Source organism: Pan paniscus, chromosome 6, assembly GCF_029289425.2.
Source record: "Pan paniscus chromosome 6, NHGRI_mPanPan1-v2.0_pri, whole genome shotgun sequence".
Classification (NCBI taxonomy): domain Eukaryota; kingdom Metazoa; phylum Chordata; class Mammalia; order Primates; family Hominidae; genus Pan; species Pan paniscus.
In genome coordinates, this window is record NC_073255.2 from 177,285,706 (window position 1) to 177,312,374 (window position 26,669).

The following is a 26,669-nucleotide window of genomic DNA, read 5'->3' on the forward strand; positions in this document are numbered from 1 at the left end:
CTGGGATTACAGGCATAAGCCACCGCACCCGGCCATTCTGGACTATTTCTGTGTCCACTTGTGGCTGAGTATAGCAACCATACAATAAAACCCCTCTTCCACTGTCTTAGCTGAAGAACTAAAAAAAAAAAAAAAAAAAAAATGAGTGGTGCATGCCTGTAGTCCCAGCTACTTGGGAGGCTGAGGCAGAAGAATCGCTTGAACCTGGGAGACGGAAGGTGCAGTGAGCTGAAATCACGCCACTGGTGCCACTGCGAGCCCAGCGGGGGCAGAGCGAGACTACAGCCCCAGGGGACAGAGCGAGACTCCATCTGAAAAGAAAGAGTTTGTCAAGTAAACAAATGAATGAGTCCAGGTGCAGTGGCTCACGCCTCTAATTCCAGTACCTTGGCAGGCTCATTTGAGGCCAGGTGTTCACAATCAGCCTGGACAAAATGGCAAGACTCCATCTCTATGAAATAAAAAATAAAAAGCCGCCGGGCGTGGTGGCTCATGCCTGTAATCCCAGCACTTTGGGAGGCCGAGGCGGGCAGATCACGAGGTCAGGAGATCAAGACCATCCTGATTAACACAGTGAAACCCAGTCTCCACTAAAAATACAAAAATTATCTGGGCGTGGTGGCGGGCGCATGTAGTCCCAGCTACTCGGGAGGCTGAGGCAGGATAATGGCATGAACCTAGGAGGCGGCGCTTGCAGTGAGCTGAAATTGCACCACTGCACTCCAGCCTGGGTGACAGAGCGAGACTCCGTCTCAAAATAAATAAATAAATAAATAAAAATAAATAAAAAGCCAAATGAATGGATGACACATGAATCGATGAATGCAAATATGAATTTGTGGGGCCTTACCCTATCTCTAAGCTCCCCTTCTCCCTCAAAAGGGTTAGGAACAAAAGGATTTTAGGAAAAGAACAGGAAAACTTAGAGCAGTTCCTCCCTAGAAATGGCAAGATATCTCAGCTCTCCCACTCCAGCCCTCACCCCTGGAGGGGATTATGCTGACCAAATAGTTTATGCTGCTGGAGGGCTCTCTTTAGGGAGGGGCAAAAATGCCAATAAGCTTATCTTCCTCTGTTCTGTACCCTGCTACCAAATCTGATCTGAAATCAGCCCACAGGTGTCCTAAAGTATGGAAATGTGCTAAGGCCACCTGCCGGTGGGAAAAAGATAAATTAGATTTCAGAAAAGGGCTGATAGTAAGCATTTAAAATACAATACCTTCCAGCACAGTGGCTCACGCCTGTAATCCCAGCACTTTGGGAGGCTGAGGCGGGTGGATCACCTGAGGTCGGGAGTTCAAGACCAGCCTGAGCAACATGGTGAAACCCCGTCTCTACCAAAAATACAAAAATTAGCCAGGCGTGGTGGCGCATGCCTGTAATCCCAGCTACTCAGGAGGCTGAGGCAGGAGAATCACTTGAACCCAGGAGGCGGAGGTTGCAGTGAGCCAAGATTGCACCATTTCACTCCAGCCTAGACGACAGAGCAAGACTCCATCTCAAAAAAAAAAAAAAAAGAAAAGAAAAGAAAGAAAATGTCTCTTCCAGGTGCAGCCTAAATGAGCCACAGTCTTAGGGGATAATAGCATCAGCGGATTCCTTCATTCCTTCATTCAGGTACGGTGGTCAGGGAAGGCCCTTCTAAGACAGTATTTGAAAGTAGTCCTAAAGGATTGGAAAGAATGAGCCATGTGAAGACATGAGGGAAGAGCGCACAGGCCAGAGGGAACAGCAGGTATGGCCCGGAGGCTGGGCCCTGCTTGGTGTGATCCAGGACCTGCTGACGCCACTGTGGCTGGACCCAGGGAGCCAGGCCAAGGTTGGTCAGAGATAAGGCCGACTGGAGAGCGAAGGGGAGATGGAATCACCTGATTGGTTCTTCCTGCCTGCTGCACAGACAAAATCAATCCTCTGAGACCATGGCACAGCAGTAAAGAATGCTGAATTGACAGAAGCCGGCTACAAATCAATCTCCTTGAAGGCTCTGAGGTTAAGGATTTTCTTTTCTTTTCTTTTCTTTTTTTTGTTTTTGTTTTTGCCATATCAATACCTGGTTTAATTTTTTTTTTTTTAATTTTTTTTTTTGTTAGACGGAGTCTCACTCTGTCTCCCAGGCTGGAGTACAATGGCGCCATCTCGGCTCACTGCAACCTCCGCCTCCCGAGTTCAAGTGATTCTCCTGCCTCAGCCTCCCAAGTAGCTGGGACTACAGGCACCCGCCACCAAACCCGGCTAATTTTTTGTATTTTTAGTAGAGATGGGATTTCACCGTGTTAGCCAGGATGGTCTCAATCTCCTGACCTCGTGATCTACCTGCCTTGGCCTCCCAAAGTGCTGGGATTACAGGCGTGAGCCACTGTGCCTGGCCAGTTTTAATTTTTTTTAGAGGAAATACTATAATCTTTTTTTTTTTTTTTTTTTGAGATACAGTTTCACTCTGTCACCCAGGCTGAAGTGCAGTGGCATGATCTCAGCTCACCACAACCTCCACCTCCCATGTTCAAGCAATTCTCCTGCCTCAGCCTCCTGAGTAGCTGGGATTGCAGGCGCGCACCACCACGCCTGGCTAATTTTTGTATATATTTTTTTTTAGTAGAGACGGGGTTTTACCATGTTGATCAGGCTAGTCTCGAACTCCTGACCTTGTGATCCACCCGCTTCAGCCTCCCAAAGTGCTGGGATTACAGGCATGAGCCACTGTGCCCAGCTGGAAATACTATAATCTTAAAAAAGAGTTCCAAAAAACTTAACAGCATTTCCAGCCATGACTATTTCTGAAATGTAAAGATTTGAAACCTAATTTATACAAAACTAAAAACCAGAAAGATTCATTCTTGCTTTTTCTTTTTTAAAAAATCCAGATAGTTTGTCACAAGAAAGTTCGGCAAATTGCCAAGCACAGTAGCTCACGTCTGTAATCCCAGCACTTTGGGAGGCGGAGGTGGGTGGATCACCTGAAGTCAGGAGTTCAAAACCAGCCTGGCCAACATAGTGAAACCCCATCTCTACTAAAAATACAAAAATTTGCTAGGCGTGGTGGCATGCCTGTAATCTCAGCTTACTCGGGAGGCTGAGGCAGGAGAATCACTTGAACCAGGAGGTGGAGGTTGCAGTAAGCCAAGATCACGCCATTGCACTCCAGCCTGGGCGACAAGAGCGAAACTCCATCTCAAAAAAAAAAAAAAAAAAAGTCATTCTACTCAGTGTCTGCGTTGGGGGTTCTACATCTTATTTCCAATCGCTCAAGCCAGTTGCGCCACCTGAGGTTAGGAGTTTTCAAGGATAGTTTGGTGGGCAGTGGACTAGGGGTTGGGGAGTGAATGTTGGGGATGCAATCATAGGGCTGTGGAAAATGGAGCTTGTATGCTGAGTTCCCGTCTGGGTGGGGTCCACAGGACTGGATGAATCAGGAGTCACAAGTGCAGGTGGAGCCATCAGGTAGCCAGAAATGTAAAAGTGTGAAAGGACATCTCAGAAGGCCAATCTTAGCTTCTACAATAGTGATGTTATCTGCAGGAGTAATTGCGGAAGTCACAAATCTTGTGACCTCCAGAACAATGGCTGGTTATCCTTTAACTATGCCTATATCTCAGCAAAATTCAGGCTCCTCTCATAATCCTAAACTTATGGCTTTTCATTAGTTTTACAAAGGCAGTTTGGTTTTGGGAAGGGTCGTTATCATCCTTACTTTAAGGTTAAATTATTTATTTATTTTTTTTGAGACGGAGTCGGGCTCTGTCACCCAGACTGGAGTGCAGTGGCATGGTCTTGGCTCACTGCAACCTCCACCTCCTGGGTTCAAGCAATTCTCCTGTCTCAGCCTCCCAAGTAGCTGGGATTACAGGCACACGCCAGCATGCCAGGCTAATTTTTGGTATTTTTAGTAGACACAGGGGTTTCACCATGTTGGCCAGGCTAGTCTTGAATTCCTGGCCTCAGGTGATTCACCCACCTCGGCCTCCCAAAGTGCTGGGTTTACAGGTGTGAGCCACCGCGCCCGGCCTAAGGTTAAACTATAAACTAAATTTCTCTCAAAGTTAGTTTGGCCTACTCCCAGGAATGACCAAGGACAGCTTGGAGATTAGAAGCAAGTTGGAGGCAACAATGTCAGGTTTCTCTTACTGTCTTAATTTTGCAAAGGCGCTTTTAGAGACACAGTGAGAGCTAGTGTTCCTGCTGAGCAGATTCCTCCTCCCCAGTTCACAGCGCACTTTAGTGTATCTTTGGGTGGTACTCTACCAGCCATGCAGAAATTATCAGACCCAGTGAGACTGCAGCAGACTCAGGCGGCCAGGATGGGAGTGTCCTGAGTGGTGGGGTAGAGGGAGAACAGATTCCTTTTCCACACTTGGATAATCCCAGGTGCATAGTGTCTCTCTGGCTTCATGGCTGCTGCTGGTCCTGGCCTCACATTTGTCTGGGGGCTTCAGTCTGAGGGACTGCAGCAGTGCATTCTGGATTTGGTAGTTAGCTAACATAGAGCTCAGTGTCGTGTGCCTACTATCCAAAAAATAAAATTGCGTGTGTATTGATGGCTGAAACCTGTTGATAAAATGAGCCAAACTCTAGGGGTTGGGCTCAGTTGCTCACGTCTGTAATTGAGCACTTTGGGAAGCTGAGGAGGGAGGATCACTTGAGCCCAGGAGTTCAAGACCAGCCTGGGCAACATTGTAAAAATTAAAAAAAATTAGCTGGGTGTGGTGGCACGTGCTCATAGTGCCAGTTCTTGCTCTTTGTTTTTTCATTAAAAAAAAAAAATCTTAGGCCTGGCGCAGTGGCTCACGCCTGTAATCCCAACACTTTGGGAGGCCAAGGAGGGTGGGTCACGAGGTCAGGAGATCAAGACCATCCTGGCTAACATGGTGAAACCCCGTCTCTACTAAAAATACAAAAAAATTAGCCGGGCGTGGTGGCGGGCACCTGTAGTCCCAGGTACCCAGCTACTCAGGAAGCTAAGGCAGCAGAATGGCGTGAACCCCGGGAGGCAGAGTTTGTAGTGAGCCAAGATTGCGCCACTGCACTCCAGCCTGGGCAACAGAGCGAGACCCTTTTTTTTTTTTGGTGCAATCTCAGCTCACTGAAACCTCCATTTCCATGGCTCAAGCAATCCTCCCACTTGAGCCTCCTGAGTAGCTGGGACCACAGGCATGCTCCACCACACCTGGCTAAAGTCCCAGCAACTTGGGAAGCTGAGGCAGGAGGATCCCTTGAGCCCAGGAGTTCAAGACCAGCCTGGGAAACATAGCAAGACCCTGTCTCTATTGATTTATTTATTTGATTTTTTAAAAAAATTATTTATTCATTTTTGAGATGGAGTTTTGCTCTTGTCACCCACGCTATGGTGCAATGGCGCAATCTTGGCTCACTGCAACCTCTGCCTCCTGGGTTCAAGTGATTCTCCTGCCTCAGCCTCCCGAGTAGCTGGGATTACAAGTGACTGCCTCTATGCCTAGCTAATTTTTTGTATTTGTAGTAGGGATGGGGTTTCACCATGTTGGTCAGGCTGGTCTTGAACTCTTAACCTCAGGTGATCCACGTGCCTCGGCCTCCCAAAGTGCTGAGATTACAGGTGTGAGCCACCACGCCTGGCCAATTTTTAAATTTTAATTTAAAATTTTTTTTTTTTTTTTTTTTGAGACAGAGTTTCGCTCTTGTTCCCCAGGCTGGAGTGCAGTGGCAGGATCTCGGCTCACTGCAACCTCCACCTCCTGGGCTCAAGCAATTCCCCTACCTCAGCCTCCTGAGTAGCTGGGATTACAAGTATGTGCCACCACACCCAGCTAATTTTTAAAAAAAATTTTTATTATTATTATACTTTAAGTTTTAGGATACATGTGCACAACATGCAGGTTTGTTACATATGTATACATGTGCCATGTTGGTGTGCTGCACCCATTAACTCCTCATTTAGCATTAGGTATATCTCCTAATGCTATCCCTCCCCCCTCCCCCGACCCCACAGCTAATTTTTGTATTATTAGTAGAGATGGGGTTTCACCATGTTGGCCAGGCTGGTTTCGAACTCCTGACGTCAGGTGATCTGCCTGCCTTGGCCTCCCAAAGGGGTGGGATTACAGGCGTGAGTCACCATGCCTAGCCTTCTATTTAAATATGCCAGGCACGGAGCGAAGTGGCCAACTTTGAGATAGATCTCATGAGTAAAAATGCCAGGACTTGGGCAGGTTTCTTGCTGGGTTGTTAGAGTGGCCTCCTAACTGGTCTGTCAACATCCACTCTGACCCCTTCTATTGTCTGCATTGCAGTCTGTGATTTTCTAAATCCGAAGGTACTTATGTCATTCTCCTGCTTACAATTTTTTTTTTTAAATTTTTTGAGACAGAGTTTCGCTCTTGTTACCCAGGCTGGAGTGCAATGGCACGATATTGGCTCACTGCAACCTCTGCCTTCCGGTTTCAAGCGATTCTCCTGCCTCAGCCTCCCGAGTAGTTGGGACTACAGGTGCCCGCCACCACGTCCGGCTAAATTTTGTAATTTTTTTTTTTTTCTGAGATGGAGTCTCACTCCCTTGCCCAGGCTGGAGTACAGTGGTGCAATCTCAGCTCACTGCAACCTCCACCTCCTGGGTTCAAGCAATTCTCCTGCCTCAGCCTCCTGAGAAGCTAAGATTACAGACGTGCACCACCACACTCAGCTAATTTTTTTGTATTTAGTAGAGACAGGGTTTCACCATATTGGCCAGGCTGATCTTGAACTCCTGACCTCGTGATCTGCCCACCTCGGCCTCCCAAAGTGCTGAGTGAGCCACTAGGCCCTGCCAATTTTTGTTTTTTTAGTAGAGATGGGCTTTCACCATGTTGGCCAGGCTGGTCTCGAACTTCTGACCTCACCTCGTCCTCCCAAAATGCTGGGATTACAGGAATGAGCCACCACGCCCAGCAAAATTTTTTCATAGTTTCAGATTCCTTTCATCTTATTTTTTAATTTTTATTTATTTATTTATTTTTTCAGATGGAGTCTCATTCTGTTGCCCAGGCTGGAGTGCAGTGGCACAATCTCAGCTCACTGCAACCTCTGTCTCCCGGGTTCAAGCGATTCTCCTGCCTCAGCCTCCCGAGCAGCTGGGACTATGCCATGTGCCACCATGCCTGGCAAATTTTTTTTTTTTTTTTTTTTGTAGAGACAGGGTCTCTTTATGTTGGCCAGGTTGGTCTTGAACTTCTGGGTTCAAGTGATCCTCCTGCCTGAGCCTCCTAAAGTGTTGTGATTACAGACTTGAGCCACCACGTCCAGCTTCTGATTAATTTTAAAGTTAAAATTAAAATCCTTAACATGATCTACAGAGCCTTATGAAATTTGACCCTGTTATGGGCTAAATTGTATCCCGCACCCCTAAATTCATATGGAGTCCTAACCCCCTTTACCTCAGAATGTAACTGTATTTGGAGACAGGGTCTTTAAAGAGGTAATTGAATTAAAATGAGCGCATTAAGATGGGCCGTAATCCAACATGATTCCTTAGAAGAAGAAGAGATTAGGACATAGACACCCAAAAAGACCCATAAAGGGATGGCCTTGTGAGGACACAGAAGACTCCTCTGCAAGCCAAGGAGAGAGATGTTAGGGGACACTTGCCCTGCCAATAAAACCACCTTTGCTAAAATTATAACTGACGAATTATTACAGTGAAAGAGATCTGACTTAACTGACTCCATCCTGCTTCATTTTTTTTTTTTTTTTTTTTTTAAGACCAAGTCTTGCTCTGTCGCCCAGGCTGCAGTGCAGCTCAATCTCGGCTCATTGCAACCTCCGCCTCCCGGGTTCAAGAGATTCTCCTGCCTCAGCCTCCCGAGTAGCTGGGATTACAGGTGCCTACCACCACGCCTGGCTAATTTTTGTATTTTAGTAGAGATGGGGTTTCACCATGTTGGCCAGGTTGGTCTTGAACTCTTGACCTCAGGTGATTCGCCCACCTCAACTTCCCAAAGTGCTGAGATTACAGGCGTGAGCCACCGCACCTGGCCCGACCTGTGCATTTATTGTTGGAGCATAAAGGCCTAGGCAGCCAGGGCAGCTTGCAGCCAGCTGGTGGCTGGACTTAGTCCTGCAGGCCATGGGGAGCCCCTGGGTGGTTTCAGGCAGAGGACTGGCATGGTCAGATTACATTCTAGCTGTGGAAGAAAGGCAGCTCTGGGCCCTGCAGCTGCTGGTTTTGCTGGTGTTATCAACCCTTCTAACTGGGATGTTTCCAAGTTCTACTCAAGGTTTCTACACACAAGCTGTTCTGAAAAACAAATCAACCCTGTTAATTGAGTCAAGTAAACAAGTCCTGACCATTTATCGGAGACCTTAGCGCCTGCCTTGCAGTCTCTCTATGGCAAGCCATATCAAAATTCTGGACAGCTTTAAAATCCACATGTGGGCTGGGTGCGGTGGCTCATACCTGTAATTCCAACACTTTATGAGGCCTAGGTGGGAGAATCGTTTGAGCCCAGCAGTTCGAGACCAGCTAGGGCAACATAGTGAGACTTGGTCTCTACAAAAAACAAAAAATTAGGCCGGGCGTGGTGGCTCACGCCTGTAATCCAAGCACTTTGGGAGGCTGAGGTGGGTGGATCACCTGAGGTCAGGAGTTCTAGACCAGCCTGGCCAACATGGTGAAACCCCGTCTCTACTAAAAATACAAAAATTAACCGGGCCTGGTGGCAAGCACCTGTAATCCCAGCTACTCGGGCAGGGGGGCCGAGGCAGGAGAATCGCTTGAACCCGGGAGGCGGAAATTGCAATGAGCCGAGATCACGCCATCGCACTCCAGCCTGGGGGACAAGATTGAGACTTTGTCTCAAAAAAAAAAAAAAACTTAGCCAGTCTGGTGGCGCACACTTGTAGTCCCAGCTACTTGTGAGGCTGAAGTGGGAGGATCACCTGAGCCCAGGAGGTTGATACTGGAGGAAACTATGAGCTCACCAATACACTCCATGCAGTATGTGTGACAGTGAGACCCTGTCTCAAAATAAAATAAGAAAAATATGTCAAATTAATAGAGACAAAAAGTAGAATGGTGGTTGCCAGGGGTTGGAAAAAGGGGGAATGGGGGTTGTTTAATGGGTATAGAATTTTGGAAGATAAAAAAAATTCTGGAGATGGATGATGGTAATTGTTGTATTAGGTCGGCACAAAAGTAGTTGCGGTTTTTGCCATCACTTTCTTTTTTCTTTCTTTCTTTTTTTTTTTTTTTGAGATGAGATGGAGTTTCGCTCTTGTTGCCCAGGCTGGAGCGCAATGGCATGATTTCAGTTCACTGAAACCTCTGCCTCCTGGGTTCAAGCGATTCTCCTGCCTCAGCCTCCCTAGTAGCTGGGATTACAAGCGCCCGCCACCACGCCCAGCTAATTTTTTGTATTTTTAGTAGAGATGGGGTTTCACTATGTTGGCCAGGCTGGTCTCGAACTCCGGACCTCAGGCGATCCACTCACCTCAGCCTCTCAAAGTGCTGGGATTACAGATGTGAGCCACCACACCCAGCGTTGCCATCACTTTCAATGGCAAAAACCACAATTACTTTTGCGCCAACCTAATACAATACTTAATGCCACTGAACTGTTTACTTTAAATTGATTAAATGGTAAATGTTACATTACATATATTTTACCACATTTAAAAAAAAGATGTATAGTGTAAGCCGGGCCCGGTGGCGCATCTCTATATTCCCAGCTATTTTCCAGACTGGACAACATAATTAAAAAAAAAAAAAAAAAGGTACGGTGTGTGGTAAAATGTTCCCTTCAATGGTGGGCCTTCACCACCTGGAACCAGGGAAGACCAGCTTGTTTTATCTGAGTTTCTTCCTCAGGAAAGACTTTCAGCCTCTCAAAAAAAAAAAAAAAAAAAAAAAAGAAAGAAAGGAAAAGAAAAATAAAGAAAACAAAAAGAAAGAATCAGGTCGGGCATGGTGGCTCACACCTGTAATCCCAGCACTTTGGGAGGCTGAGGTGAGTGGATCACTTGAGGCCAGGAGTTTGAGACCAGCGTGACCAACATGGTGAAAACCTGTCTCTACTAAAAATACAAAAATTAGCTGGGCGTGGTGGTACATGCCTGTAATCCCAGCTACTCGGGAGGCTGAGGTAGGAGGATCGCTTGAACCTGGGAGGCAGACGTTGCAGTGAGTGGAGATCACCCCATTGCACTCCAGCCTGGGCAACAGAGCAAGACTCTGTCTCAAAAAAAAAAAAAAAGTATCAAAGAACTGAAATTCACCAGATCACTATGTCCAGACAATGTGATGTGTGATCCCTCATTCATCATGATTGCTTCCTTACCCCTCCCTAGTTCCTGTTTTTTTCAACACATGGTTACATTTCTTCCCTGCTATATAAATCCCTGCCTTTAGTCCATCAGGGAGACGGATTTGAGACTGAGCTCCCATCTCCTGGGCTGCAGCACCCCTTGTACCCCCGACTACAACACCAATTAAAACCTTCTTCTTGGCAATACTTATAGTCTCAGTCATCGTCTTACTGTGTAGTGAGCAGCAGAACCTAGACCCAGCTTGTCCAAGCCGTGGCCCAGCTTGGCCAACATGGCGAACCCCATCTCTACTAAAAATACAAAAATTAGCCGGGCGTGGTGGCATATGCCTGTATTCCCAGCTACTCGGGAGGCTGAGGCGGGAGAATCGCTTGAACCTGGGAGGCAGAGGTTGCAGTGAGCCGAGATCGCACCACTGCACTCCAACCTGGGCGACAGAGTGAGAGCAAGATTCTGTTTAAAATAAATAAATTAATTAAATAAAATCGGCTGGGCGCAGTGGCTCACGCCTGTAATCCCAGCACTTTGGGAGGCTGAGGCGGGCAGATCACCTGACGTTAGGAGTTTGAGACCAGGCTGGCTAACATAGTGAAACCCTGTTTCTATTAAAAATACAAAAAATTAGCCAGGCGTGGTGGCACGTGCTTGTAATCCCAGATACTCGGGAGCCTGGGGCAGTAGAATCGCTTGAACCTGGGAGGTGGAGGTGGCAGTGAGCCGAGATCGTGGCATTGCACTCCAGCTTGGGCAACAAGAGCAAAAGTCCGTCTCAAAAAAAAAAAAAAAAATCTTCCCCACTAGGTGGGATGTCTCCTGAGGACAAGGAATGGGTCGTTTTTCTTGTGCCATTGCTTGCTGGAGTCTCCGGCCCATAGACGGTACTAAAGGAACATGTGTTGAGTGGAATCTCAATGGATAATTCTTTTAGGGGTGGACTGTGATCTGAGGAGGGGTGGGACTCAGGCCTGTGAAGCATGGTGTCTTGATTCATGGTCTATGCTAAATGTGTTTACATAGACATGTGTCTATGTGAAATGCTGCCTCACTGGCCACCGCCTGTACTGGGGAAATCCTCATGGCTAACATGAGGCCTGGGATGCTTGGTTTGAGGTGGGACCCGTGTGAGGTGGGCAAGTTGGACGGCCGTCAGAGCTAGGAAAGGGTAGCGGTGACATTGGCTCCTCGAGAAAGCAGCAGGGGCCTGTGGGAAGAGGTGTCTGTCCAGAGGTCCCGGGAATCCTGGAGTGTCTGTGCTGTGGAGGATTGAGGAGGGTGAGCCTCAAAAGCCCAGCCAATGCTTTGCCATTTGAACCTCTCTTTGCCCGAAAAATCAAGTTTGAGGAGGAATCCAGCTCAGGATATTCTTTGTAAAATCAGAGAACAGAGGAGGGGAGTCATAGGAGTCAGCTAGGGCTGCCATTACCAAGTTTCACAAACGTGGCTTAACTAAGAGAAACTCATCTTCCCCCAGTTCTGGAAGCTGGAAGTCTGCTATCAAGGTGCTGATTGGCAGGGTTGGTTTCTTCTGAGGTCTCTCTCCTTGGCTTGTTGATGGCCACCTTCTCCCCATATCCTCACACAGTTTTCTTTCTGTGTCTGTGTCCACATTTCTTTCTTCCTTTTTTTTGAGACGGAGTCTCACTCTGTCACCCGGACTGGAGTGCAGTGGCATAATCTCGGCTCACTTCAACCTCAGCCTCCCAGGTTCAAGTGATTCTCTTGCCTCAACCTCCCTAGTAGCTGGGATTACAGGCGCGCACCACCACGCCCGTCTATTTTTTTTTTTTTTTTTTTTTTTTTTTTACGTAGAGATGGGGGTTTGTCATCTTGGCCAGGCTGGTCTCAAACTCCTGACCTCATGTGATCCTCTTGCCTCAGCATCCCAAAGTGCTGGGATTACAGGCATGAGCCACTACACCTGGCCCCAATTTTCTTTCTTTTAAGGACACTAGTCATGTTGGATTAGAGGCCACCCATAGGCCCCCATTTTAACTTAATTACCTCCTCCAGACCCTATCTCCAAATACGGTTACATTCTGAGGTGCTGGAAGTTGAGACTTCAGCATATGAATTTTGGGATGGACACAGTTCAGCCCATAATGGGTGGGAGAGGAGAGACGGGTACCCATTGTGCCCCCAAATGCATCACAGGGTGGAAAGACTGGTCCTTTAAAGATTCTGGGGGTTAGCAGGTGTCTTGGATTGGTGAGAGTAAATAGGCTAGAGTGATCACCTCCAAACCCCTGGCCAGTCACAGAGGGCACCCTCAACCCCATTATCTTCTTTTTTTTTTAAGTATAGATGTGGGTCTTGCTATGTTGCCAAGGCTGGTGTCAAACTCCTGGCCCCTCAAATGATCCTCTGGCCGCCTTGACCTCCCAAAGTGCTGGGATTATGTTATGTGTATTTTAACACAATTAAACATGTAACGGCTATGTAAATGGCTTTAAAGGGCATTTGGAATAGGTAAGGCTCACACAGAGCTCACACAGATGTGAGCCTGTTCTGCGTAAAGGCTGCAGGAGACAGAACTGCATCAGGAGCCTGGGCTGCTTGTCAGGAAGGCAGGCATCCCTGTGGAGAGAGGCCACAGACTGCAGTGCAGTCAGCTACCAAATAAGGAGGCACCCGAGCTATAAATAGCTGTTAAGACAAGCTGAGGCATGCCCTGACATTAAGGTCAGCTCAGCTGTTAGCTGCCTGGCAGACATGGGGGCAACAGCTAACTCTCGTCTCCTCCCTCCTCAGGCACCCCCTTGTTTTGCACAGGGCTCCACCTCCCCCCCGTCTCCTGAATCTGACAATGTCAACATCAGCTGAAGGCCCTGGACCAGGCTTCCAGGTCACCCATCCTGGGTATAGCCACAGGTGTGCCAGGTGTCAGACAAGGCTGGAGACAGGAGAGATCTTTTCTGTTGTACAGATGGGGGAACGGGAGGCCGGTAGGAGAGGAGTCATGTTCCAAGTTCCACAGTAAGCAGGTGGCATTGCTGATGCAGCTGCTCCATGCCTCACTCTCTCCTGTGCCTCTCGGCCCCTTTGGTGCCCTGGCCCCCAGCAGGGAAGATAAGAGTCTGGAGTAATGGCTGGCATAAGTCTCCTCCCCTCTCCCAGGAAAGGCCAAGACAATCAGTTTGCCATTGAGACGCCAGTTGGGGCCCGGTGCCGTGGCTCACACCTGTAATCCCAGTACTTTGGGAGGCAAAGGAAGGCGGATCAGCTGAGGTCAGGAGTTCCAGACCAGCCTGGTCAACATGGTAAAACCCTGTTTCTACTAAAATTACAAAAAAATTAACCTGACGTGGTGGCACGCACCTGTAATCCCAGCTACTCGGGAAGCTGAGGCATGAGAATCGCTTTAACCCGGGAGGCAGAGGCTGCAGTGAGCTGAGATCATGCTGCTGCATGCCAGCCTGAGTGACAGAGCAAGACTCCGTCTCAAAAAAAAAAAAAAAAAAGATGCCAGTTGGCTGGGCTTGACATAACATGAAAGGGGGATGATGACTTTTTTTTTTTTTTTGAAGATTATGGCTTTTTCTAAGCAATGCACACAGTTCAAATGAAAGGGGATCAGGTTGTGCCAACCCCAAGAGATGCACTTTGGCATAGGATTATTTTCAGCTGAAAGCAATTGAGGATCAACAGATACAAGAAGGTTCTCTGCCCTTCTCTTAGCCAACTAAGAACAGAGCAGAAATTTCCCTCAGTGAAGGTGGCGTGAATTTCCCTTGTGAAGGCAACTCCCTTCTTGTACCAGAAAGAGGAGAGCCGCTCTTATCACCAGAGACAGAGAGCTGGCAGCAGGGTGAGTCTGCATAAACAAGCCTGACGAAAATAACCCTTGTCTGCCGTTAGTTTCTCCTGTATTCCTAGTCACTTTCCCACAAGTAATCAATCAACCCTTGAAGCCCAAACCCCTTTCTTTTGTTAAAATAGTATATAAGCCCCAGAGTCTAAGTGACCTTCTTTGAGTTTCAATTTTCTATGAACTCCTGTGCACATAAATATTAATTAAAAATTTATGCTTTGGGGGACCTGGTGAGGTGGCTCATGCCTGCTACCCCAGCACTTTGGGAGGCCAAGGTGGGTGGATCACTTGAGGTCAGGAATTTGAAGCCAGCCTGGCCAACATGGCAAAACCCCCTCTCCACTAAAAATGCAAAAAAATTAGTTGGGCATAGTGTGCACGCCTGTAGTCTCAGCTACTCAGGAGGTTAAGGCAGAGAATTGCCTGAACTCGGGAAGCGGAGGTTGCAGTGGGCCGAGATCGCGCCACTGCACTCCAGCCTGGGCAACAGTGTGAGACTCTGTCTCAAAAAAAAAAAAAAAAAAAAGGGAAAAGGAAAATACATAACCATGGTGGTGTGTGCTTGTAACTACTTGGGAGGCTGAGGTGGGGTTGGGCCCAGAAGGTCCAAGCTGCAGTGAGCTGTGATGGTGCCATTGCACTCCAGCCTGGGCAACAGAGCCAGATCCTGTCTTAAGGAAAAAAAAAAAAAAGATACTAATCCTTTGTTGGCTATATGTGTTACGAATATTGTTCCCCAGTGTATGACATATCTTTTCACTCTCCTAATGATATTTTTTGATGAGGTGACTTTTTTCCCCCAGTATTTTTTTCAATTACATTTCTCAAATTGAGAAATAATTTACATTTCCAGCCAATGTATCTGCAGAAAAAAACAAACAAACAGGGGGGTGGGGCTCAGTAAGTCATGCCTGTAATCCCAGAACTTTGGAAGGCTGAGGCGGGCAGATCACTTGAGGTCAGGAGTTCAAGACCAGCCTGGTCAATATGGTGAAACCCCCATCTCTACTAAAAGTACACAAATTAGCTGGGCATGGTGGCCCCCACCTGTAATCCCAGCTACTCAGGAGGCTGAGGCAGGAAAATCACTTGAACCCAGGAGGCGGAGGTTGCAATGAGCCAAGATTATGGCACTGCACTGCAGCCTGGGCGACAGAGTGAGACCCTGTCTCAAAAAAAGAGAAATAATTGACATGCAAAAACATGCACAGATCTTACATATTCAGTGATTTTCTTTCTCTCTCTCTCTTTCTTTCTTTTTTTCAGAAGGAGTCTCACTCTGTCACCAGGCTGGAGTGCAGTGGCGGGATCTCGGCTCACTGCAAGCTCCGCCTGCCGGATTCACGCCATTCTCCTGCCTCAGCCTCCCGAGCAGCTGGGACTGCAGGCGCCCACCACCACACCTGGCTAATTTTTTGTATTTTTAGTAGAGACAGGGTTTCACCGTGTTTACCAAGATGGTCTCCATCTCCTGAGCTCGTGATCCGCCCACCTCAGCCTCCCAAAGTGTTCGGATTACAGGCATGAGCCACCGTGCCCGGCCTTTTTATTTTTATTTTTATTTTTTAGACAGGGTCTCGCTCCTGTTACACAGGCTGGAATGCAGTGGTGCACTTAAGGCTCACTGCAGCCTTGACCTCCCAGGCTCAAGCCATCCTCCCACCTCGCCCTCCAAGTAGCTGGGATTACAGGTGTGTGCTACGATGCCAAGCTAATTTTTGTATTTTTTGTAAAGACAGGGTTTCACCATGCCCAGGCTTGTCTGAAGCTTCTGAGCTCAAGCAATCCACCTGCCTTGGCCTCCCAAACTGTTGGGATTACAGGTGTGAGCCACCCTGCCCAACCTGTTCAGTGAGTTTTGACAATCATGTACAACCACAAGGTAACCATAAACCAAGATAAAGACTTCCATCATCACAGAATGTTCCTTCCTGCTCCTTTCTAGTTCATTTTCTCATCCCAGTGCACAATCACTTTCTAGTTCATTTTCTCATCCCAGTGCACAATCACTTTCTGAATTCTATTACCGTAGATTGGTGTTTCTTTTTTTTTTTTTTTTGAGATGGAGTCTCACTCTGTCGCCCAGGCTGGAGTGCAGTGGCACAATCTCAGTTCACTGCAACCTCTGCCTCCCGGGTTCAAGTGATTCTCCTGGCTCGGTCTCCTGATTACAGGGATTATAGGCACATGCCACCAGGCCCTGGTAATTTTTGTATTTTTAGTAGAGACGAGGGTTCACCATGTTGATCAGGCTGGTCTTGAATTCCTGACCTCACGATCTCCCCACCTCTGCCTCCCAAAGTGCTGGGATTACAGGTGTGAGCCACCGTACCTGGCCAGTGTTTTCTTTTTTAAAAAAATGTTTGTGGCTGGGCACAGGGCTCATGCTTTTAATCCCAGCACTTTGGGAGGCTGAGGCTGGCAGATTGCTTGAGGTCAGGAGCTTGAGACCAGCCTGGCTGAGACAGTGAAACCTAGTCTCTAGTAAAAATACAAAAATTAGCTGTGTGTAGTGGCGCACGCCTGTAATCCCAGTTACTGGGAGGCTAAGGCAGGAGAATCACTTGGACCCGGGAGGTGGAGGTTGCAATGAGCCGAGATCATGCCACTGCACTCCAGCCTGGGCAACACAGTGAGACTCCATCTCAAAAAAATGAAATAGTAGCCAGGCACAGTGGTTCACACCTGTAATCCCAGCACTTTGGGAGGCCGAGGTGGGTGGATCATCTGAAGTTGGGAGTTCGAGACCAACCTGACTAAAGTGGAGAAACCCCATCTCTACTAAAAACATAAAATTAACCAGGCGTGGTGGTGCATGCCTATAATCCCAGCTATTTGGGAGGCTGAGGCAGGAGAATCACTTGAACCTGGGAGGTGGAGGTTGTGGTGAGCCGAGATCGCGCCATTGCACTCCAGCCTAGGCAACAACAGTGAAACTCCGACTCAAAAATAAATAAATAAATAAATAAAATAAAATAATAAAATAAAATAAAACCTTTTAAATTTGAACTTTTTTTTTTTTGAGATGGAGTCTCACTCTGTCACCCAGGCTGGAGTGCAGTGGCGCGATCTCAACTCACTGCAACCTCCGCCTCCCGGGTTCATGCCATTCTCCTGCCTCAGCCTCCCGAGTAGCTGAGACTACAGGCGCCCTCCGCCATGCCTGGCTAAGTTTTTGTATTTTTAGTAGAGACGGGGTTTCACCGTGTTAGCCAGGATGGTCTGGATCTCCAGACCTCGTGGTCTGCCCACCTCAGCCTCCCAAAGTGCTGGGATTACAGGCGTGAGCCACTGCGCCCGGCCCTTTTCCTTTTTTTTTTTTAAGATGGAGTATCCTTCTGTTGCCCAGCCCAGAGTGCAGTGGCAGGATCTCAGCTCACTGCATCCTCCACCTCCCGGGTTATAGCAATTCTCCTGTCTCAGTCTCCCGATTAGCTGGGACTACAGGCGTGCGCCACCACGCCCAGCTAATTTTTTTTTTTTTTTTTGAGACGGAGTCTCACTCTGTAGCTTAAGCTGGAGTGCAGTGGTGCGGTCTTGGCTCACTGCAACCTCTGCCTCCCGGGTTCAAGTGATTCTCCTGCCTCAGCCTCCTGAGTAGCTGGGATTACAGGCGCACACCACCATGCTGGGCTAATTTTTGTATTTTTAGCAGAGACGGGGTTTCACCATGTTGGTCAGGCTGGTCTTGAACTCCTGACCTGGTGATCCGCCTGCCTTGGCCTCCCAAAGTCCTGGGATTACAGGCGTGAGTCACCACGCCCGGCTAATTTTTGTATTTTTGTTAGAGATGGGATTTCACCATGTTGGCCAGGCTGGGCTCGAACATCTGACCTCAAGGGATCTGTCTGCCTCAGCCTCCCAAAGTGCTGGGATTACAGGCGTGAGCCACTACACCTGGCCTTTTTTTTTAGACTTGATGTTGTTTTTTTGCCCATGCTGGTCTCGAACTTCTGGCCTCACATGATTCACCTGCCTGGGCCTCCCAAAATGGTAGGATTACATGCATGAGCCACCAAGCTCAGCTCTGCTTTTTGCTTTTAATTTTGGTAAGGCCAGGAAACACAGTCGGTGACACCTCTGCTTGATGTGGCAGGCCCTCATTTGGCCTTCGTCCTCAGAGGGTAAACGGCCTCCATCTCCAGATATGGGGCATCTGTGGCTTTACCCTTGGCTCTCATAGCCCCATCTCTTTAAAAAAAATTTTTTTTTAACTTTTTTTGTTGTTTTGTTTTTGAGACGAAGCCTGTTGCCCAGGCTGGAGTGCAATGGCACAATCAGGGCTCACTGCAGCCTCAACCTGTGGGTAGTCCTCCTCAATCACCCACAGCCCTATTGAATAGCTCTTTCACTCCTGTCCATGGGGCTGGTGAGAGAGAAGGGCAGGTCCGTGTGAATCTGGAGTTCTCTGACCGAAAAACAACCCAGTCTACATTCCCCCAGGGCAGGGGTGGGGGATGGTGGCAGGGTGAGGGGCACTGGAATCAGCTCTATAGCGGGAGGGACAACCTGTTGTGAGGTTCCGGTTTCAGATCTTAAGTGTGTGGTCTTTTAGGATTATACTGGGGTGGGAAGAGGTGATGGGCAGAGGACGAGGAGAGCAAGAGGGACCGGTAAGGAGCCCAGGGCTGATCAAAGGTCAGACGGTTTGCTCCGTGGCCTGCTGCCAGCATCTGTTCATGCCAGAAAGAAGTCAGAGGTTGGGCTGCTGAGCTCCAGCTAGGTGCTGGGTGAGGGCCGGGTGTGGTCACTGTACAAGCCGTGGACTGAAGTTAATTGGCCTTCACAGGTGCCAGCAGGTACATGGCCCTGCTCACTTGCCTTTTGCTTTGCTTTTTTTTTTTTTTTAATTTTGATTTTAGGTTCAAGGGTACATGTGCAGGTTTGTTATATAAGTAAACTCGTGGCCGGGCGTGGTGGCTCACGCCTGTAATCCCAGCACTTTGGGAGGCTGAGGTGGGCGGATCACCTGAGGTCAGGAGTTCGAGACCAGCCTGGCCAACATGGTGAAACCCCATCTCTATTAAAAATACAAAAATTAGCCGGGAGTGGTGGCAGGCATCTGTGGTCCCAGCTACTCAGGAGGCTGAGGCAGGAGAATTGCTTGAACCCAGGAGGCGGAGGTTGCAGTGAGCCAAGATTGCTCCACTGCACTCCAGCCTGGGCAACAGAGTGAGACTCCATCTCAAAAAAAAAAAAAAAAAATGTAGCTGGGCGCAGTGGCTCACGCCTGTAATCCCAGCACTTTGGGAGGTGGAGGTGGGCAGATCACGAGGTCAGGAGATCGAGACCATCCTGGCTAACATGGTAAAACCCCATCTCTACTAAAAATACAAAAAAATTAGCCAGGTGTGGTGGCGGGCGCCTGTAGTCCCAGCTACTTGGGAGGTTGAGGCAGGAGAATGGTGTGAACCCAGGAGGCAGAGCTTACAGTGAGCCGAGATCATGCCACTGCACTCCAGCCTGGGCGACAGAGCAAGACTCTGTTTCAAAAAAAAAAAGTAAACGCATGTCACTGGGATTTGTTGTACAGATCATTTCATCTCCCAGGTACTAAGCTTTTTTTTTTTTTTGAGATGAATCCTCACTCTGTCGCCAGGCTGGAGTGTAATGGCACAATCTCAACCCACCACAATCTCAGCCTCCTGGGTTCAAGCGATTCTTGTGCCTCAGCCTCCCGAGTAGCTGGGAATGCAAGTGTGCATCACCACCCCTGGCTAATTTTTGTATTTATTTTTTCAGTTTTAGTAGACATGGGTTTCATCATGTTGGCCAGGCCAGGCTGGTCTCTAACTTCTGACCTCAAGTGATCCACCTTCCTTGGCCTCCCAAAGTGCTGGGATTACAGGTGTGAGCCACCACACCCAGCCCTCAAAATGTTTGAAGAAAGTTTAGGAATTTGTGTTGGGCCACATTCAAAGCCGTCCTGGGTCGCATGTGGCCCATGGGCTGTGGGTTGGATAAGCTTGGTTTAAGCGTTTTTCTCCGCAATCTCTCCAGCATCTGTTATTTTTTGACTTTTTTTTTTTTTTTTTTAAATTGAGATGAGGTCTCGCTCCTCTGCCCAGGCTGGTGCTGAGCTCCTGGCCTCAAGTATTCCACCTGCCATGCATGGCCTCGGAAAGTTCTGGGATTACAGGCATGAGCCATCATGTTTGGCCGACTTTTTAATAATAGCTATTCTGAGAGGTGCGAGATGGTATCTCATTGTGGTTTTGATGTGTATTTCTGCAATGTTCAGTGATACTGAACTTTTTCTCATATGCTTGTTGGCCACATGTGTAACTTTTGCTTTTCTTATGAACCTTTGCACAGGTCTCCGGCTTCCACTCATCTTGTCCTTCCCAAAGCCCACTCCCACAGCTTGCTTGGCTCCTCAGGGTCTTTGGGGTCTGCCGTGTACCGCTTTGGATTTGCTTTTCAAGCCTATGCAAGGTATCCAGAGCAATGGGACTTAAAAGAAAAAAGACCAGGTCAGGCGTGGTGGCTCATGCTTTTAATCTCAACACTTTGGGAGGCTGAGGCAGGAGGATTTTTTGAACCTAGGAGTTCAAGAACAGCCCTGGTGGCCGGTGGTTTACGCCTGTAATCCCAGCACTTTGAAGGCTGAGGTGGGTGGATCACGAGGTCAGGAGCTCAAGACCAGCCTGGCCAAGATGGTGAAACCCTGTCTCTACTAAAAATAAAATTAGCTGGGCATGGTGGCGGGCGCCTGTAATCCCGGCTACTCGGGAGGCTGAGGCAGGAGAATCGCTTGAACCCGGGAGGCAGAGGTTGCAGTGAGCCGAGATAGCGCCACTGCACTCTAGCCTGGGCGACAGACTGAGACTCTGTCTCAAAAAAAAAAAAAAAAAAAAAAAAGAACAGCCCTGGCAACATAGTGAGATCCCATCTCTACCAAAAAAAAAAAAAAAAAAAAAATTCTATTTACCAGCTTTGATATGCCTGAGGGTGTGACCCCTGTGGCCCTGGATGCTGTCACTCCTTTCATTGATATTCCTTTTTTTTTTTTTTTGAGACAGTGTCTCACTCTGTTGCCCGGGCTGGAGCGCACTGGCGTGATCTCAGCTCATTGCAACCTCTGCCTCCTGGGTTCAAGTGATCCTCCCACGTCAGCCTCCTGAGTGGTTGAGATTACAGGTGCCTGCCACCACACCTGGCTAATTTTTGTATTTTTAGTAGAGATGGGGGTTTGCCATGTTGGCCATGCTGGTCTCGAGCTCCTGACCTTAAGTGATCCACCCACCTCAGCCTCCCAAAGTGCTGGGATTACAGGCGTGACGTTTTGTTTTGTTTTGAAAGTCACTCAGGTTGCTCTGTCACTCAGGTTGGAGTGCAGTGGTGCAATCTCGGTTCACTGCAACCTCTGCTTCCCGGGTTCAAGCAATTCTCCTGCCTCAGCCTCCTGAGTAGCTGGGACTACAGGAGTGCGCCACCATGCCAGGCTAATTTTTAAAATTTTCTGTAGAGATGGGTGGACCCACTATGTTGCCCAGGCTGGTCTTGAACTCCTGGTCTTAAGTGATCCTCCCACCTCAGCCTCCCAAAGTGTTAGGATTATAAGCATGGACCTCTGTGCCCACCTTCTTTTTTTTTCCTAAAAGAAAACCATGTTTATTTGAGAATAGCCATTGCAATGGTAATACACAGGACATAGTAAAAACTATGTGCTGCATATTCAAGGAGGTAAAGGAAGACAGGGTTTTTAAAGGAAAAGTAGGGAGGATCACATTGTTTTGAGATCATTATCCTTGGCTACAAGGATCCATAACAAGGCTGGCGCCAGTCTGAGGCTGGACAGGCAGTTGCTGGGCAGATGTCCTCACACAAGTATTTTGTGTGTCTGTGTGGCTCCATTTTGATTCTGGCAACTTTCACATGGTCATTTGTGAATGTTTGTTAGGCTGTACACTAATATCTGTATGTGTATTTTTAAAGTATGTATATTTTGGCAGGGCGTGGTGGCTCACGCCTGTAATCCCAGCACTTTGGGAGCCAAGGCAGGCGGATCACCTGAGGTCAGGAGTTTGAGACCAGCCTGGTCAACATGGTGAAACACCGTCTCTGCTAAAAATACAAAAATTAGCCAGGTGTGGTGGTGCCCGCCTGTAATCCCAGCTACTCAGGAGGCTGAAGGGGGAGAATCGCTTGAACTCGGGAGGTGGAGGTTGCAGTGAGCCAAGATCGTGCCACTGCACTCCAGCCTGGGCGATAGACTCCATCTCAAAAAAAAAAAAAAAAGTAAATAAATTTAAAAAAAGTATGTATATTTTACTTTAAGCAAAAATGAAAATTAAGATGGGGCAAGTGTGCTGAGATACTTGTACAAAGATGCTGTTTTCGATGTTACGATGTTAAAAACTGGAAACGTCCTGCATGTATAAAGAGCCAAAGGCTGATGAACTAATAGCTTTTAGTATCCCCACAAAATGGAATATTATGCAGTCATTGGGAATGTTGATAAAGATGTACATTTATTTGCTTGGAGTTACTAAGTAAACAATATAATGCGAAATAAGTTAAAAAAAAGAAAGTATATTCCAAAAAGTGTCCCTTTCTGGGCAATATACAAATATGCACACTATTAATAAAGTTGACTAGTCTGAGGAGCTTGCTAGATACATATATTCCTGAGCCCCCACACAAACTTGACTAATCCAAGGAGCTTGTTAGATACATATTCCTGAGCCCCCACACTCAAGGATTCAGGGATTCTCATTCAGGCATCCCCCCAGTCCCCACCCACACACACCCAGCCAGAGTTTTTTTGAGAAGGAGTCTTGCTCTGTTGTCCAGGCTGGAGTGCAGTGGCATGATCTCGGCTCACTGCAACCTTCGCCTCCCAAGTTCAAGTGATTCTTCTGCCTCAGCCTTCCAGGTAGTTGGGATTACAGGCACGGACCACGATGCCCGGCTAAGTTTTCCTTGTATTTTTAGTACAGATGGGGTTTTGCCATGTTGGCCAGGCTGATCTTGAACTCCTGACCTCAGGTGATCCACCTGCCTGCCTTGGCCTCTCAAAGTGCTGGGATTATAGGCATGAGCCATTGCGCCCGGCCAGGCAGGTTAATTTTTATGCACAGCCTGGTTTCTACCATTCTGGGAGCATCTTTGAGAATTTGATGTAAACTGTGGATCTTCACCTCTGAAAAAGTAATGGACACACCAAAGCCTGGGTAGAACTTGGAGGGGCGAGGTGGTCCATAACTCCAGCTAAGAGGAAGGATGAGAGGTCACCTCCCCTCATTTTCCTCATTTCTATTTATTCTCGGAAGGCCCCTTGCTCCCGCTCCCTAAAGGTTGAGAACCCCTGCCAGGCAGCACAGCCCCTCTGGGCCATTGTTGAGGTCGGCGCCCCTCCCTTTCGTGTTTCTGTGAGGGTCGCTGGTGAGAGCTGAGGGCAGGGGTCACCTGGTAGTGGCCCTGAGGCTTGCGCTGAGAACCTGCCTCAGCTGTGTTCGGGGCTTTTCCTGCCTCCCCGCTGTCCCTGCTGTCCCCACTGTCCCCGCTGCAGGACAGCTCTTAGGTCGCCCTGAGGTTTTTTGCCTTCTCCACACCCTCCCTGCTTCTGGTCCAGAAAACGCAAGCTGCCTCTCTGGCTGCACACGGCTGATGACGCCGCCCCAGCGTTCTCACCCTCCATCTTGTTACCATCAGCCGCAAAAGGTCCCCCCGCCCCGCACCGTGTACAGGCAGTGCACATCCACTATTGCATTAATGCTGCTCTGGGCCCCTGGAATGAGATGGGAATGGGGTCAAAGTTGTGGCTATGTGTTGGAAGGTGGGCCGTGAGCAGTGTCGTAAACTTGAGGACCCCTAGAACAGTTTACTAACCTCTTTTTGTGTGTGTGCCTCTAAAAGCCAGGGACTACTCAGGCAGTGGACAGTTCCATGGCTTCTTCTTAAGAGAACAAGGCAGTCAAGAAGAGTCAGGTCCATTTGGGAAGAGAGACGTCCATGGCCTCGGCCACCAGGTGGCATCACTGTCCCTTCTGGAAGAGCAGCGTGTCTGGGAAGCCACATCCGTCTACAGCTCCCGTTCCTCCCCAGCCTCCACTCTAGGGCAAGGGCCCAGCCTTTCACTAGGAGGCCTCACTCCCTGAACCCGAGGCACCGGCTCTGCCTCCTCCCCTCACAGTCCTCGTGTGTCGTCAGTCCCGCTCCGAGGAGCACCTCATTTCTGTTGCCCATCACCACTCCTCTTAGCTCCATTGCTGAGCGGCCGGATGGGACGAACAAGGGGAACGTGTAGGGCAGGACAGGCTCCTCTTGGCCTTGGCATAATAAACAGAAAACCCACACATTTTTCTTACTTTTAATATCTAAGATAAAAAAAAACCCAACCACCAAAACAACCCATTTGCATGTCGGCGACACGCCTGGTCTCGGGCTCCCTTTCTGGGGCTGTCCTCCCAGGCGGCTCCAAGGTCCTCATCCAGGGGAGAGCCCAGCCTCGGCCAGAAGCCACCGCGGCCTCCAGTTCCGCACCGTGACAACCTGGGACCCAGCCTTTCAGAAAGGCCACCAGGAACTGTTTTTAAAGCATTGGGCTTCACTAGGAGGAAGTTTTCCCTTGAGGCTGAGCTGAGAGTTATTTCTTGTGGAGAAATTTCATTTTATTGCCTAAAAAAAAGGAAAATGAGAACATTTCACAAGGCAGACAAAGGAGGGTGAGATAAATCTTGCCCTTTCCACCCAGAAGTTGTGCAGGTAACGAGGCCCCCACGCCACCCCGGGGAGCCTCATCCCTTGCTCTGGAGAAGCCAAAGGGGCTTTGTTCTTTCCAGAGATCCCCGTGGGGTCTTCCTCAGACTTGGGGGGTTTGAAAGGAAGACCATCAGAGCTGTCTAGGAGGGCTGGCTGCTTCTGTGGTAATAAAGGAAGCACCGAATTAACACATCCCTCGGGAGCCAGGGGAGGAGAAAGTGCCCAGCAATGCTGTGTGTATTTAAAACACTCCGCTTCCAGGTAGCCCTCCGTCCTGCAGGAGGCACAGATATGGCGCCCTTCACAGGCCCTCTGGGAGGGCTTCACTGCTGCAGACACCTCCCTACTGGGGCCTCCGTCCTCTTTTTTGGCTGTCTTCATTCTCCCTTTCCCTGTAAGGGCCTTTTCACTGATTAAACTGCAGTCCTTGTAAGTGTCACGTTTCTACTTTCCAGAGGAATTTGGACACCAGTGCGAGTCTTTCTTGCCAGACGTCCTTGTCTGGTTCCCGCCATGCTCCCTCAGCTCAGTTCCACTGAGATTGAACAGTGCAGGAGATCATAGAGAAAGAGGACAGCAAGAAAGCCCGGGGACCCAGAAAAGGAGGTGCTGGGGGCAGCGTTTCCTTTGTTTTCTCTTTGGGGACAGATTAGAACAGGAGGTTAAAATGCCAGTAGCATCTGCCCAGCGCAGGCCGTAGAGCTCTGCATTATTCAGGGCGCTGGCTCCAGTGGAGGGAACCGGCTGGGACTCTGAGACAGACAGCTCAGAGGCACACAGGCTGGGCACCCAGAGCCCGGGGCCTTACCTAGTCCCTTCAGGAACTTATTGACACCGCTGTGCTCTCCACTGGGGAGTGTTTCCAGATACTCTTGGGCTCGGACCTCAAACAGACCTGTTAACAAGAGAAATCCCAGCCATTTGAGTTCTTGGTCTTTGCACTTCTAAATGTGTCCATTTCCTCCCTACCAGAGAAAAGAGAAACCTTGTTTCTGAGACTAAGCTGCTCCTATAAACATGCTCTGAATCAGGAGGTTTTATAAGGATTTTATTGCTCTTATAATTGCCCCACATGTGCAGTAACTCTCTTTGGAAAGCTATAAAGCCACCTCACAGATGAAATCCTATTTTTATTCAACAAACGCCTTCTGAGCGTCTACACTGTGCCAGGCAGGCAGTTTTAAAGATGAACCGGAGTGGCCAGTCATGGTGGTTCACGCCTGTAATCCCAGCACTTTGGGAGGCTGAGGTGGGCAGATCACCTGAGATCAGGAGTTTGAGGCCAGCCCGGCTAACATAGTGAAACCCTCTTTCTACTGAAAATACAAAAAAATTAGCCAGGCGTGGTGGTGCACGCCTATAATCCCAGCTACTCGGGAGGCTGAGGCAGGAAAATCGCTTGAACCCGGGAGGCGGAGGTTGCAGTGAGCCAAGGTCACGCCTTTGCACTCCAGCTCGGGCAACAAGAGTGAAACTCCGTCGCAAAAAAAAAAAAAAAGTTGAACCGGACTGTCCTGGCTTGGGAGGGGTGCCTGTGCTCTCCCATTTCCCTGCATTCTCCTGTACGAGGGCCCTGGCCAAGTGGCTTAGTATTCCAGGAGTCCCTCTGTGGATGTGTGGAGGGAGGATGGCTGGATAGGCCATCTCTTAAGCCACTTCTCAGACCCCTGGGGTCTGAGCTTCAGGCACTCTGTCTTCATTGCTGACTGATCTTTCATGGACAGAGGGTTCTTTCCAGGGTTTTTTTTGAGATAGAGTTTCGCTGTGTCACCCAGGCTGGAGTGTAATGGTGCCATTGTGGCTCACTGCAAGCTCTGCCTCCTGGGTTCAAGCGCTTCTCCTGCCTCAGCCTCCTGAGTAGCTGGGATTACAGGCGCCTGCCACC

The 26,669-nt window shown here is 48.7% G+C and overlaps 1 protein-coding gene across 6 annotated transcripts in view; it reads right to left on the minus strand.

Moving 5' to 3' along the window:
* Positions 1-24,378: 24,378 nt before the first annotated feature.
* The window catches only part of DENND2A (DENN domain containing 2A), a 120,898-nt gene continuing 118,607 nt past the window's right edge, over positions 24,379-26,669 (minus strand). For all 6 annotated transcript variants that reach the window (XM_034965101.4, XM_034965104.3, XM_034965103.3 and 3 more), the window contains 2 exons: positions 25,593-25,679; positions 24,379-24,700 (listed from right to left, as the gene is read on the minus strand). In XM_034965101.4, coding sequence (XP_034820992.2) covers positions 24,669-24,700; positions 25,593-25,679 — 119 coding nt within the window. In that variant the 3' untranslated portion in view covers positions 24,379-24,668. The remainder of the gene's footprint in view (positions 24,701-25,592; positions 25,680-26,669) is intronic.